The sequence below is a fragment of the Armigeres subalbatus genome, chromosome 3, assembly GCF_024139115.2.
Source record: "Armigeres subalbatus isolate Guangzhou_Male chromosome 3, GZ_Asu_2, whole genome shotgun sequence".
In the NCBI taxonomy this organism is placed as follows: Eukaryota; Metazoa; Arthropoda; class Insecta; order Diptera; family Culicidae; genus Armigeres; species Armigeres subalbatus.
This window is the reverse complement of record NC_085141.1, coordinates 293,860,809-293,875,772: the sequence shown is the minus strand read 5'-3', so window position 1 is coordinate 293,875,772 and position 14,964 is coordinate 293,860,809. Positions and strand designations below refer to the sequence as shown.

Below are 14,964 nucleotides of genomic sequence, written 5' to 3'. Positions count from 1 at the left end.
ATTTTTTCACATTGGGAACAACTTATTTTATAAACACCTGCCTTATTCAACATTTCTACTTTATCCTTCGTTGAACCCAATAGAGACTTGAGTTGGTTGCTTCTACTGGAGAATACTAGATCGATGCCGAATTTCCTTAGTCGGGGCGTAGCTGGTTGGTGATTTGTTTATCATATGGGACCGAAACTCTTTTCAGCGGCGCATCGATCGGTGTCAGCGTTGTATGTCCAATTCGTGGTAGGGTCCTTTCCTTCTTGTTGATGATCGCTCGTATAGTCCTCTCCTGGTATCCGTTGATCTGCCTACATTCAGCAAGTGGAAGTCACTCAAATTCATAGTGATATGACACACTGACAAGGCACAAACATTAAAACGGGGCCTGCCACAATAGATCAACCAACTGGTCGCAGTGGAAAATGTACCCAAAAAGGAAAAAAAAATCCGTTGATCTTCGCTGTTTCCAAGATGTATTGTAGTTCCTTCGTTTTTTCTTCTTCGCTCAGGGGTATCGTCTGCATCCTGTGGATCATGTGATGAAATGCTGCCATTTTATGTTGGTACGAATGGTTCGATGTATATGGGATGACTCTCATGGTGTTCGTGGGCTTCCTGTAGATTTCGAGGCTCAATGATGTATTTGCTTCCCTGATGACTAGTAGAACCAAGAAAGGTAGTTTATCTTCTTTTTCCTCTTCGAAGGTAAATTTGATGTCCTTATGCACGTTGTTTATCGCTTCCAAAATCCTGGGTAGATCCTTTCGGTTGATGATGCTGAAAATGTCGTCGACGTATCTCCACCACTTCTCTGGTAGTATTCCTTGTTCTTGTAGGTTGTTCTCCAGATTCGCCATGAACAGTTCCTTTAAAAAACGGTGATAGCTGATTTCCCATCGGTGCTCCTTTCGTCCGTTTGTAGTAGTTGCCACGAAATGTGAAGTAGTTCTCCGTCATGCATAGTCTTGCCAGATTTAGGTACATCTTCACCTTTCCTCGCCATGTTGTTTCCGTCCTTTGTGTTAGCAGCCAATCCTCTAGAAGATTCAGAGCTTCTTTCACTGGAACGCTAGGGAACAATGACGCTACGTCGAATGATACCATTACGTCCTCTTCATCGATGTGTCCTGATTCCAACAGCTTCTGGGCGAACCCCTGGGTGTTGATGACTGACCTGCTGGGGAATGGTTTCGGCATACTTTGGAACTCCTTTACCAACCATTTGGCTATGTTTTGGGTAGGGGAACCTACTGATGAAACTATCTCTCGCATCTCCTTGCCAGGTTTATTGATTTTTGGTAGTCCTTTAATCTTAGGTAGAACCGGGTTTACTGTCTTCACTCGAGCTTCTCCGATGATTGCCTCACACTCCTTTATTGTTTTCTCCGTGAGTCTTATTAATCCTGGTAGCGGATCCACTCTCAAATGTCTATAAGGTCCTCCGTTGATTTTAGTCGTCATCTGTTCGTCGTAGTCCTCTTTATCCATCACCACTACTGCGTTGCCCTTATCGGCTTTTACGTACCCTAGTAGCACACATATTCCACATAGGTTACTGCAACTCATATGTGACCGGATTCAGTCACAATCAAGTTACTGCAACCATTTTTCTCTGACTTGTGCTGCTCGGGTAGTATACTGGTTTTTCCTTAAGCTTCTTTAGAATCCTCCTTTCGTTATGGTTCATTGTCCCGTGCCGTCCTTCTTTGATGGCGTCTGCCACGATGTTCCTCGCTGTATTTTGATCCTGTTGCTCGATATTTCGGGAAATCGCTGTCTCCATGTCCACGATGATCTGTTCCACGTCTGATTCCTGTGTGATCGCATACCCCAGTCCCTTGTTGAGGTGGGCTAGTTGTTCCTCGGTAAACTGCTGTGTCGAACGGTTCACGACGAATCCTTCGATGATCTGTAAATATAAATAGTGTATAAATAGTGTAAGTTGCGATTGTTTTCTTCAAGTCGAGTCAAGTACGAGACACGGAAGACGACCACACAGTTGTGGTCGAAATACGTATCTGTAAAGATATCGAAAATAATTGGTGGATTTAATGGAGAGTACTTAATTCGTCTTAGACGGTTGTATACATTCCACTAAAAGAGCTTTATATATTTTCCCTTATTATTCAGTTATATTGATAACTAGAATTGTTATCATTTTGGTTCAATTACCAGTCAACATAACAAAAATGTTAACCGAATTTAATTCAAAATAGCAAACCGGCGATCAAATAGGACAAATACAGTTCATCGTCCTGTTATTGAATACTTTCAGTTCAGTACATTCAAAGTGAATTGCCCATATGCCGGGTATTAAGCCACCCGCCCAAGTAACAATTTCCATGCTTCTTGGATTTATCTAATTCTTATTGCGGACTTATGAGAGCAATCACCAAGCTAATTGCTCAGTTTTATTGGCGCTCTTATTGCTATCAATAAACCTCTCATAAATCTGTTGAAAAAAGCTTCAAACGTCAAATGCCTATTGACCATTTGAACAGATCTATGATTGTGATGAAGAGCGTAATAAATCCAATTTTCAACGCTCGAATAAAGCTCCAATTTTTGGTCATAATGTGGTCAAATTCATTACCTCCATAAGAATGTTTGTATTGCGAAGAGTTTATGAGGGTGTTTATTTTTACAAAATTTTTCTGATCAAATTCCATGATGGCCATATTGAAAATGGAAAAGCATTTCGCAGTCAGTGAAATATATCACTGAAATTCATGATTTTACGACATTTTCACCACTTTCCATACTTTTTCTGATAAATAATTTTATTTGTTAATAATTTGAGCAAAAGTACTTATCGATTTGGTGGACATCCTAGATGTTGCGGTAAAAAATATTTTCTATTTGTTTCCCTGAACTGCGTTATATTGTCGGCGCGTGGTGTTCAACCTTATTTTTTCACCAGCTTTGCCCATAAAATCAGACGCGCACTCCTTTTTAATGGTACTGAATCGAAAAAACAACCTGAAAAAATATAATTTGTTGTCATCATCATAATTTTCATCGGCAATCCATTTTGTTATTATTTTTCTACAAAGTTTTGTTTCTCTTTTTTCAAAGCAACATTTTGACAGCTGCCGCAGCCAAATTCCCTTTTTTGCGAGTGGTTTGAAAAGGGTTTGTTTCTAAATGCTCTTATAATAGGCTTATAGTGGTTATCTGGAGAGGGCCACTTGGCAATATCTTAGTCTTATAGTGGTCATCATAAGGTTGCCGTGTATTATTCGATTTTATTGTTAGATCTTATGAATTGATCTTGAAAACCATTCTTAGAGCTGAATAAAACTTGAAATGTTACTTGGGCGGAGTGGAGATTAATTACTATGTCTGAAACTTGATTATGCATATGTACAACATGTGATAGATTTAGTTTGGAAAAGGTATTGGAGGGTAACCGCCCCTTCGGTGGACTTTGATCCCACGACCCCAGTTCGCATGACAGGTGCTTTCCCTACCAAGCTACGAAGGACCTCCGTCGTCCACCGCAGCTTAGCGGGTACTGATGAAACCAAATTCCCAGCACCAGGTACCAGCAAATCTCTCGCAATACATTTTCAGAACTAACTCTCTCATATGTATTTTTGTACACATGCCAACCAAGTAGGATGAGTATTTAGTATTGTTCGGCTCCTACACACTTGCTTCATCAGCAACGGCGCTTAATGAAGTAGGGTTGTGTGAGGTTGTGCCAGTTTGGTCGTCAGATCCCGACCCGACCACACAAGCGAAGAGAGATCGCCACTCGAGTTCAGTACATTCAAAGTTAATTGCCTATATGCCGGGTATTAAGCCACCAGGAGTGGACATTAATTACTATGTCTGAATGCAGAATGTCAGAATGCAGAATGTCAGAATGCAGACATAGACAGAATGATAAAATACGACAGATTACAGTGGGCTGGACATCTAGTGCGTATGCCGGAAGAAAGACCTACAAAAGTCATGTTCGTCAGAGAACCTGGAAGAGGACCTCGGCTCCGGGGTAATGTGTCTCCAGCGTGCAGGGAGATTGGCGAATGGCGGCCCAAGAATGGGTGACCTGGAATAGAAAATTACATTCTGTTTTGCTCCGGATAACACGGAGGTATAGGTATAGGTAACTTTAGGAAGATATTCTTGGACATTTCCCTCAGGAATTCCTTTACAACATTTCTTTTGATTTTTTTCGGGATGTCCTCTGAAATTAATTTAAAACTCCTTTAGAAAATTATCCGGAAATTCATTTGAAAATTCCTTCTAAAATTGCTTTTGTGATGCATTCGGAAATTCTGATAGGAATTCCTTTGAAAATGTCTGTGCAGATTTCTTCGAATTTTTCTTAAAAGGTTCCCACTAATTTTTCTTCGGGAATTCTTAAAATATTTCCGGAAATTACTCCAAAAATTTTGCCGGAAATGCGTTCATAAACTCTTTTTGACATCACTTCAGGAATTCCCCCGGAAAATCCTAAGAAAATTCTTTTAGGAATTTCATCGGAAACTAGTTCATTCTTTAATAAATTTCCGAATGAATTGCATGCATGAATATTGTATTGTTTTACTAAAGGAACTTCCAAGGGAATTTCCCAAAGTGAACTTGAATGGATTTTAGGAAGAATACATATATGAATTTCTGCAGAAATTCTCATAGGATGTTTCGAAGGAATTCCTAATGAAAGGGTTTCTCCTGGTTTCCTCCAAAAATTCCTTCAGGAGCTCCACCAAGAACTTTTTCGGCATATTTGACCAAATTTCAGGAAAAACATTAAATTTGGTTGGTCATCGTGCCCCAGTCTTACTTATCTAGTATTCCTTTTCAGTTATGTTGATCATCTATTGAGATTTGTGCATACAAGAACTCGAAGTGCGGAATAAACTGTCCATTGTGGCTGTCATTAGTGGATTCCATTGTGTATGTTCTTCCAGAATCCATGGGTCACAGCAGGTTAAGGTCACTCCTGACGGAATCCAAGTTCCGAAGTGCTCGCGTTTTCGGGGACACATCACTCGCTTCAGAGGCGGCGCACAACTGTCATTTTTGTTGATTTAGCTTTGCTGCGTCGCAGCATGCTTGAAATAATAAAAATGTCAGTTGTGCGTTGCTTCCGTATCCCGAGTAGAGGAAAATAGCTCAATAATATCAATTGTTGATAAGATAGCAAAATGAGATATGGACATGATTGATATAAGAGATAAAAGATCAGGCGACAATATCAATATTTTGCACTAAAATATCATGAGGATATCAAGATATGTTATTTGTAATAAGTGATCGATATCAAGTGCCATTAGTTTGTTCTTATCCATAGCATATCTTGATATTTAAATGATATTTCGGTGCAAAATTTTGATATTGTGGCCTGTTCTTTTATCTCTTATATCAATCAAGTCCATATCATGTTTTGTTATTCTGTTCATAGCTTCTGCCCGGGATGTGGTGTGCCCCCGAAAACGCGAGCACTTTTGAACTTGGATTCCGTCAGGAGTGATCTTAAAAATACGCAGCCACTGAAACATTGCGAAATTGTATATGTAACTCAAAGAATAGTAGATCGAATTTTCCTGAAATTTAGATATTACTTGTTTTACTTGATGGGCTACAGCTCTTCGATGAACCTACGCCGAATGGAGTATCCTTCTCCACTGGACTCGATCCTGGGCCAATCGCTTCCATTCGCCCTGAACATTGAGCGCCCTCAGGTCCTCTTCAACTGCAAAAGTCATCGTGTACGCGGCCTTCCACGAAGCCTGCGGCCTCTTCCGGGTTCTCTACTAAATATTTTCTTCGTTTGTCGTTCTTCCGGCATACGAACAACGTGACCAGCCCACCGTAGTCTGCCGTGTTGCATAAGCTTAATAATATCCAGCCCTTTATACACCTGTTACAATTCGTGATTCATGCGACGCTCAACTCAAACACTCCGAGAGCTCTCCGATCAGCCTCCTTTATCGTCCATGTCTCATGGCCGTATAAAGCCACCGGAAGAATCAGAGTAGTATACAGCGCGAGTTTTGTTTTCGTTTGCAGACTACGGGACTTAAGCTGGTTACGAAGTCCGTAATAAGCCCTATTTGCAGCTGCAATACGCCTTTTCACCTCGCGGGTAACATCATTATCGCACGTCACTAATGTTCCAAGATACACAAATTCTTCTACCACTTCAAATTTTTCACCATCCAGCACTATTTCGCTACCACCACCACTAATGAACCCACGTTGATTGCCAGCGACCATGTACTTCGTTTTGCTGGTATTGATCGTGAGTCCAATCCTCGCTGTCTCCCTCTTAAAAGGCGCAAAGCCTCTTCCACGGCGCGGCGATCAATTCCGATAATATCGATATCGTCCGCAAATCCCAGGAGCATATGCGATTTTGTGATAATGGTACCGCTTCTTTGCACACCAGCTCTCCTAATCGCTCCCTCGAGCGCTATATTGAACAGTAGGTTCGAGAGTGCATCACCCTGCTTTAATCCATCTAAGGTAACAAATGACGTCGATATTTCATCCGCAACCCTTACACTTGATTTCGATCCGTCCAACGTTATACGAATCAGCCGTATCAGTTTCGCCGGAAAACCATGTTCAAGCATAATTTGCCATAATTCATTCCGTTTCACTGAATCGTACGCCGCCTTGAAATCAATAAACAGATGATGTGTCTGCAAGTTGTACTCCCGGAATTTATCAAGGATTTGTCTCAGGGTAAACATTTGATCCGTCGTTGATCGGCCCTCACGAAAACCTGCTTGGTATTCGCCGACGAAGGACTCTTCAAGCGGTCTCAATCTGTTGAACAGAATACGGGACGGCATAATTTTGTACGCCGAATTAAGGAGGGTTATTCCTCGGTAATTGGCACACTCCAGTCTGTGCCCTTTCTTAAACAGAGGGCAAATGAGGCCGTCCAACCAGCTAGCAGGCATTTCCTCGTCTTCCCATATTTTCGACATAATATGGTGCAGAACTTCATAAAGCTGCTCACTGCCATGTTTGAGAAGTTCAGCCGGGGCTGATCCTTCCCGCAGCCTTATTGTTTTTCAGCTCTTTGACAGCTTTTTAACCTCATCTAGTGTAGGTGACTCCACAGCTTGTCCATCGTCGCTAATATTTATTCTGTTCACCGATGCACCGTCACTTCCTCCATTCAACAAAGTCTCGAAGTGTTGCTTCCACCTGGCAGCCACTTCAGTTTTATCTGTCAGCAAATTCCCTTGTTGGTCGTTGCACATGACGGGAGATGGCGCTGTCTTTCTCCGCACGCCATTGACAGACTCATAAAACCTCCGCATATCGTTCTGCTCCATTTTTTCCTGCGCCTCACTAATCACTTGTTCTTCGTACTCTTTTTTCTTCCTGCGGTGGGTTCGTTTTCGGCTGCTCTTGCTTCCTTGTACCGATCTCTATTCGATCGGGTACCTGACACCAACATCCAGCTTCTGGCAACGTTCTTCTCGTCTGTCACTCTCTGGCACTCCACATCGAACCATCCCGTCCTGGGTCGCCTCTGTGCAGTGCCTACCACTTCTCGTGCTGTTGTGCTCACCGCTCCATGGATCGACTCCCATAGATCGTTGATGTTGTCGCTAACGTTGATTGCACTTATCCGTTCGTCGAGCTTCTGGCGGTACTCAGCCGATACTCCTTCCGCCGACAATCGCTGGATATTGTAACGCATCGTTCGCTGTGATCTTTCGTTCGATACAGTTGACAACCGTGATCGAATTTTACTTACAACGAGGTAGTGATCAGAGTCAATGTTCGGACCTCTGAATGTCCGCACATCGATAACATCCGAGAAATGGCGCCCATCCACCAGAACATGGTCTATCTGGTTGCAAGTTTCACCATTTGGGTGTCTCCAGGTGTGCTTTCGGATGTTCTTTCGTGCGAAGTAGGTGCTACTGATGGCCATCCCTCTGGCAGCAGCAAAATTTACTAGCCGTAGGCCGTTGTCATTGGTAGCGGAGTGAAGGCTCTCCCTACCGATTATGGGACGGAAAAGTCCTCTCTACCGACCTGAGCGTTAGCGTCTCCGATAACAATTTTCACGTCATGCTTTGGGCACTCTCCATAGGCTTTATCAAGACATTCATAAAACGTGTCCTTCACGTCGTCGGATTTATCGTTTGTCGGTGCGTAAACGTTGATTAGGCTGTTATTGAAGAATTTGCCCCGTATCCTCAACACACAGATTCGTTCGCTAATGGGTTTCCACCGCATCACTCGCTTCATCTGCTTGCCCATCACTACGAAACCAACTCCATGCTCTGCTTTTTCACCGCCGCTGTGATAGATGTTATACTTGAATGCAGTATTGGTCGTGGGGTCCACGGCTCGGAATTCACGTTCTCCGGATCTAGGCCATCGGACTTCTTGAATAGCAGCCACGTTCACTCCAACCTTCTGTAGTTCACGAGCCAGAAGGCTCACTCGTCCAGGTTCATTTAGGGTCCTGACATTCCAGGTACCGAGTTTCCAATCATAGTCCTTATTTCGTTGCCGGGTCGGTTGCCAAAATAACGTTCTCTTTTTCTTCTATCTCCATTTTTCGTGGTATTTGAGAGGCTTCAGTAAGCTACCTTACCGGGGTCGCGTTACCTACATCGCGATGATGGGGCTGCCACCTTAGGTATAGCTGACGCGATACAGCATTTCGTTAATCAGCCGCTGGGTACCAGGCAGACGCTGTTTGAGCCGCACCTCCTGGTGAACAGACGCTCGAGGCGTACCTTCTCACTCTAGCTGATGTCAGAAGGACAACAGTGCCCAGGCTGCACTACCATCTAAGTACACAACCCTTAGCTGGCGGTCTTTTGTCATCGGACGACCCGTGGAAGCGTGAGATAGGGACTTGTGGGGACCAGAGCTCTGTTGGGCGCTCCTTCCTTGATGTCAACCCACCATTTTGCAGCCCAAATTTAGATATATTGAGAAGTAAAACGACTGGAGTGTATCAAAATCCTGAATTGGAAATAACTTATTTCTCTGACACCGAAATCTAATTCTCAACACTGCTCAGGGGTCACGAAAATTGAAGCAGGATTTATTGTTAAAATATGATCCATCAAAATCATAGATTCACAAAATAGTGTTAACTTAAACGAAGTTTGAAATCAAGTATTGATTAGTGTCGCAGGCAATTGGCTATTTTTAATATGCTGTTTGATGATCGTCAAACGTAGAATATTGCAATTTTAATCCACTGAAGTCGATTTTTTCATCCACGCCGGTTCACGCCACCACCGCCGGCGCGCACAGGTCTATACAAGACTTCATAATCGTATGGTTTTATGATGATTCAACATGCAGTCCCTTCGAAGTGTTTAATGGAGCTGTGGTAGAGTGGAGAACTATCAATCAAAAGATCCATAAATTGAATACAGCTTTATATTTTTATTTTATTTTTTCCGCTGTAGTATTTTGCAACATTATCGCAATTTTACTGCAATCGAAGGATGTTTCCGCAGGCTCCACCCATTGCGCTGTTTAGATTGCCAGAGAGTTATATTTGATGGCACATACGCAAAGATTGTTTTTTTCCGAATAGTTGCAACACAGTGAAATGTTCAGTAGTGCAACAATTTGTGCTGCTTGGGATACCGTGACATAGAATCACTCGTAGACTGTTGTGCTTTGCATACTAGTATTGTAAATGTTGCAAACTGGAGCAAGATCAATGGTACGGGAAGTGGCCCCAAAACGCCCCCCCGGGGCAAAACGACTTTCGGGTATTCACTTATATTTACCATGTTTGAGATAGCCTTAATAAAGCTAGATGTCAAATTATGTAGGTTAGGCGAAAAAAGTGTCAAAATAATAGATAGGAATGTAGGAAAAACTGAAATTTTCCACATTTTGTTGAAACATCTAACATTTCGGCGAGGCAAAACGCCCTAGTGGAACTATCCTACAATGTACTTGCGTCTCCACGCACTGTCCATACCACAATGCTGATGTGCCGACGCATGGTACGTACGCCTGCTAAAAAGCGTTTTGCCTCATGAATTTTCCGGCAACGAAACATCACCACCAGATTTTTTTCTAATTTTAATATGGCATCAGCTAGCTATATTGTTTAACTGTTGCGTGAGGTAGAAACACCCATGAAAATCGTTATAGCTAAGGCATATTGCCCCTCCTTCCTCTATGCAGATGAACCCGACCAAATGCAAAGCCATAACATTCACTCGATGAGACCGCATCGTGCTTTCGTGCTGTGCGGTTCTTTCTCTCTTTGCGGAAGGAAATTTTTAATACTACCCGAAGCTATTTTAATTTCAACGGTGCTTCTTAGCGCTATTTGTACCCACTGATCCCGTTACGATCTTTGCAAGGACCCGTGCCTTCGTTTTACGTTGGACCCGTTTGCGGAAGTAAAATTCCGACAAGCGGTGGTAATCCTGCAGGGACACCGTTCTGGGAAAAAAACCTCTTAGAAGGTCACGTCTCCACGCTCAGCCATGAGCATTAATAAAAACAAGACGAAGGGGGAGTCTCTGAATTCTCCACTTCCTTCAAAGAAACAAGGTTTCAAGACCGTCCTGCCAAAGCGCGGAAAAAATAGAAGGACGCTGGAGAACTCAGATATTCCTTCTAACTCTAATATCGGAAATAATTCTTCTCCAATCGAACTGAGCAATCAGTTCGATTTGATTAATGATGAAATTGAGCAAATCGAATATACCTCTAGCCCAGGTGATTCGATTCATGCGAAAAACAAAGGACTCCGCCAATTGTAGGTATCTGTTGCCGAGTTTTCTGGCTTCCGGAATGAGATTTTGAGTAACCTTCAGGATCAAGGTTTCATTTCAGATTGCTAGGAAGGGTGACTACCGCGTTTTGCCGGGATCCTTTGACGATCGCAAACGTCTTCTCCAGTATTTAACTGAGAAGCGCCATAAATTCTTCCCATACGACGACAAAACTGAGCGATTGTTCAAAGCCGTCTTGAAAAGCTCCCAGTGATGATAATCACTGGATGAAATTAAAATTGAAATTTCTCAATTACTTGGATTTTCACCAGTCCAAGTAATTAAGATGAAAAAGAAAGACGTACTTCCCAGAGGGGCATTTCTCAAGAATTTTATTTAGTTCATTTTAACAAAAGTGAACTAAATAATATGAAAAGTTTGGAAAAGGCCTGTGTTATGTCCCATGTCCGTGTTACATGGGAACATTTCCGCAGGCCTGGGGGAAATTTCCAAAACCTCACTCAGTGCCGTAAGTGCCAAAAGTGGGGTCATGGAACCAAACATTGTCACATGGATGCTAAATGCATGATTTGTGGTGGAACCTCTCACGTCAAGGACGCATGTCCTGTGAGAGAAGATTGCAATAAATTTAAATGTGCAAATTGTGGGGGTAATCATAAATCCAATTTCTGGGAATGCCCTTCACGCAAAAATGTTTTGAATTCCCGTGCAAAATTGATGACGGGAAATTCCAATCGGATCCCAGATTCGACGGGTAGAAATTTTTCAAACGCACAAATTTCGAAACCGGTTACCGGTCGAGCAATTCATACCCACCACAATTCACAAACAAATTTTGCCGCTCGTCAACGGGTAGCAAGCACTTCAGTAAATTCCAATTTTTCGAATGTACCTACGTATGCAAACATCGCTGCTGGTAGACAAAATTTCTCTTCTCAAAATGAGGTTTATACCCATGTCCCAATGGAAAATAACGGGCATGTTGCATGTCTTCTTCCGATTTTGATTTTTCAACTGAACAATTGCATCACATGATTGATGCAATGTTCAAAGCAAATACCATTCCTGAAGCTGTTCAGGTTGGTATAAAGTACACACAAAAAATTGTTATCGGACTCCGTTTCAATGGATCCAAATAATTGTGTGAAAGTTCTGAATTGGAATGCCCGCTCTCTAAAGGGTAAGGAAGATGAATTATTCAACTTCCTAACAGTTCATAATGTGCATATTGCCATTATAACAGAAACTTATTTAAAGCCCGGACTCTCCATTAAAAGAGATCCAAATTATTTTATCTACAGAAATGATCGTCTTGACAGCGCCTGTGGTGGGGTCGCCATTGTCATTAATAGACGTATCAAACCAGGGCTGACAATCGTCATCGTCATAGCACGAAATGCCACAGTAGCGACGAGTTGCAGTGTCTTCATTGCTACTCTACACATCGTCAATGACGCGCACGACGTTAGCTTTCGTCGTGTAACCAAATCGTCATGACGACATCGAAGAACGAAGTCTTCATACCGTTATTCTTCAAGCGGCAGCTGCCATGCGAAGATTTTTACTAATCCTTTGTAATAATGAATTTGAAGCAACGTTTGAAAGCGTTATGGATGTTATCGATACATTTATGTTACCAAAGTTCCTACTATTTGTTTATTTGAGACGCTATTATGTTTTTAACCAGTCCGTCTATAATGACGTGCAATCAATTGTGTGAAGAAGTGACGACGAAAATCGTCATAACTTTTGGCTGCGCGACTATCGTCGTGGTACGCATGCGGCGCGAAGAAAACGAATATGTGTTGCGTCGTGTGTCGTTATGACGAAGACTAATTTTTTTTCGCTTTCTTCATGCGACGAGAATGACTATTGTCAGCCCTGTATTAAACATAAATTATTTTCTTCGTTTAAAACCAAAGTTTTTGAAACCTTGGGAGTTTCTATTGAAACAAATTTTGGTCAATTTTCCTTCATTGCAGCCTATTTGCCTTTTCAATGCAATGGGCAGCAAAAGAATTTGTTGAAAGCTGATCTTCAAATTCTGACTCGCAACAAATCAAAATTCTTCGTAATTGATGACTTCAATGCCAAACACCGTTCATGGAATAATGCTCAAAGCAATTCCAACGGCAAAATTTTATTTGAAGATTGTTCTGCGGGATATTATACTATTCAATATCCCAATGGCCCTACTTGTTTTTCTTCCAGTCGAAATCCTTCTACAATTGATTTAGTTTTAACGGATTCAAGTCAGCTGTGTGGCCAATTGGTAACTCATGCTGACTTTGACTCTGATCACCTTCCTGTGACATTTGAAATCTCACAAGAAGCCATTTATAATCCAATCAGCTCTACTTTCAATTATTATAGGGCTGATTGGGATTTATATAAAACGTATATCGATAGGAATTTTGATGTTGATATTCCTCTCGATACCAAAAGTGATATTGATAATGCTCTCGTATCTTTGACAAATTTAATTGTCGAAGCCAGAGGCATTGCAATTCCTAAATGTGAAATTAAATTCAACTCCATTATTATTGACGACGATCTTCAGCTACTGATCCGTCTTAAAAATGTGAGGCGAAGGCAATACCAAAGAACTCGCGATCCCGCGTTGAAAGTTATTTGGTGAGATTTGCAAAATGAAATTAAACGTTTCGCTATTCTGAGAAATACCAACTTTGAGAATAATGTCTCGAAGTTGGATCCCAGTTCGAAACCCTTTTGGAAATTAACGAAAATTCTTTTAAAAAAACCTCAAAAGCCAATTCCAGCGCTTAAAGAGGGAAATAAAATGATATTAACAAATATCGAAAAGGCTCAAAAACTTGCTCAACAGTTTGAGAGTGCCCATAATTTTAGTCTAGGTCTCACTAGTCCAATTGAGGATCAGGTTACACGAAGCTTCGACGACATTCTCAACCAAGATAATGTTTTTGACCCTTCGTTGGGAACTAATTTGGATGAAGTGAGATCTATTACTAGAAAATTTAAAAATATGAAAGCCCCGGGTGATGATGGTATTTTCTACATACTTATCAAAAAACTTCCTGAGAGCTCTTTATCCTTTTTGGTTAATTTATTTAACAAATGTTTTCAATTGGCATACTTCCCAGATAAATGGAAAAACGCCAAAGTTGTTCCAATTTTGAAGCCGGACAAAAATCCAGCTGAGGCTTCTAGTTATCGCCAAATCAGTTTGCTTTCTTCAATAAGCAAACTGTTTGAAAAGATTATTTTAAATAGAATGATGGTTCAGATTAATGACAATTCTATTTTTGCTGATGAGCAATTTGGTTTTCGCCATGGGCATTCAACCACTCATCAGTTATTAAGAGTTACGAACTTAATTCGGCTCAACAAATCTGAAGGATATTCGACTGGAGTTGCTCTTCTTGATATAGAGAAAGCATTTGACAGTGTTTGGCATGAAGGTTTGATTGTAAAATTGATGAATTTTAATTTTCCTCTGTACATTATTAAACTGATCCAAAATTATTTATCAGATCGCTCACTGCAGGTAAACTATCAGAATTCTAAATCTGATAGATTACCTGTAAGAGCTAGTGTTCCCCAAGGCAGCATACTGGGGCCCATTTTGTATAACATTTTTACTTCTGACTTACCTGATTTACCACCAGGGTGTCAAAAATCTTTGTTTGCAGATGACACAGGTCTCTCAGCCAAAGGGCGTAGCCTTCGTGTCATTTGTAGTAGATTGCAAAAAAGTTTGGATATTTTCTCCACTTACTTGCAAAAATGGAAAATTTCCCCGAATGCTTCCAAAACTACAAAAAATGTTCCCACATAAACTGAGAGCTTCTTATTTGAAACCTTCTAGCAGACGTATTGTCACTATAAATGAGGTTCCAATTAATTGGTGTAGCGAAGCCAAATATTTAGGACTTCTGCTAGACCAAAAATAATTTTTGAAAATCACATTGAAGCCCTTCAAGCCAAATGTAACAAATATATTAAGTGTCTATATCCACTTATAAACAGAAAATCAAAACTTTGTCCTAAGAAAATTTTTTTTGATTTTCAAACAATTTTTTAGACCTGCCATGTTGTATGCTGTGCCAATATGGACTAGTTGCTGCAATACCAGAAAGAAGGCACTTCAGAGGATTCAAAATAAAATTCTGAAAATGATTCTGAAGTTGCCTCCGTGGTATAGTACCAATGAACTTCATAGAATTTCTAATATTGAGTATTTGCAACAATTGTCCAACAAAATAATTTCCAATTTTAGACA

General features: G+C 41.2%; 1 protein-coding gene across 1 annotated transcript in view; it reads right to left on the bottom strand.

Annotated features, from left to right (window-relative positions):
* Positions 1 to 14,964, bottom strand: part of LOC134219668 (uncharacterized) — a 112,372-nt gene that overhangs the window by 28,595 nt on the left and 68,813 nt on the right. Inside the window, 2 exon segments of the mRNA XM_062698472.1 lie at positions 1,096 to 1,520; positions 1,612 to 1,903. Coding sequence (XP_062554456.1) covers positions 1,096 to 1,520; positions 1,612 to 1,903 — 717 coding nt within the window.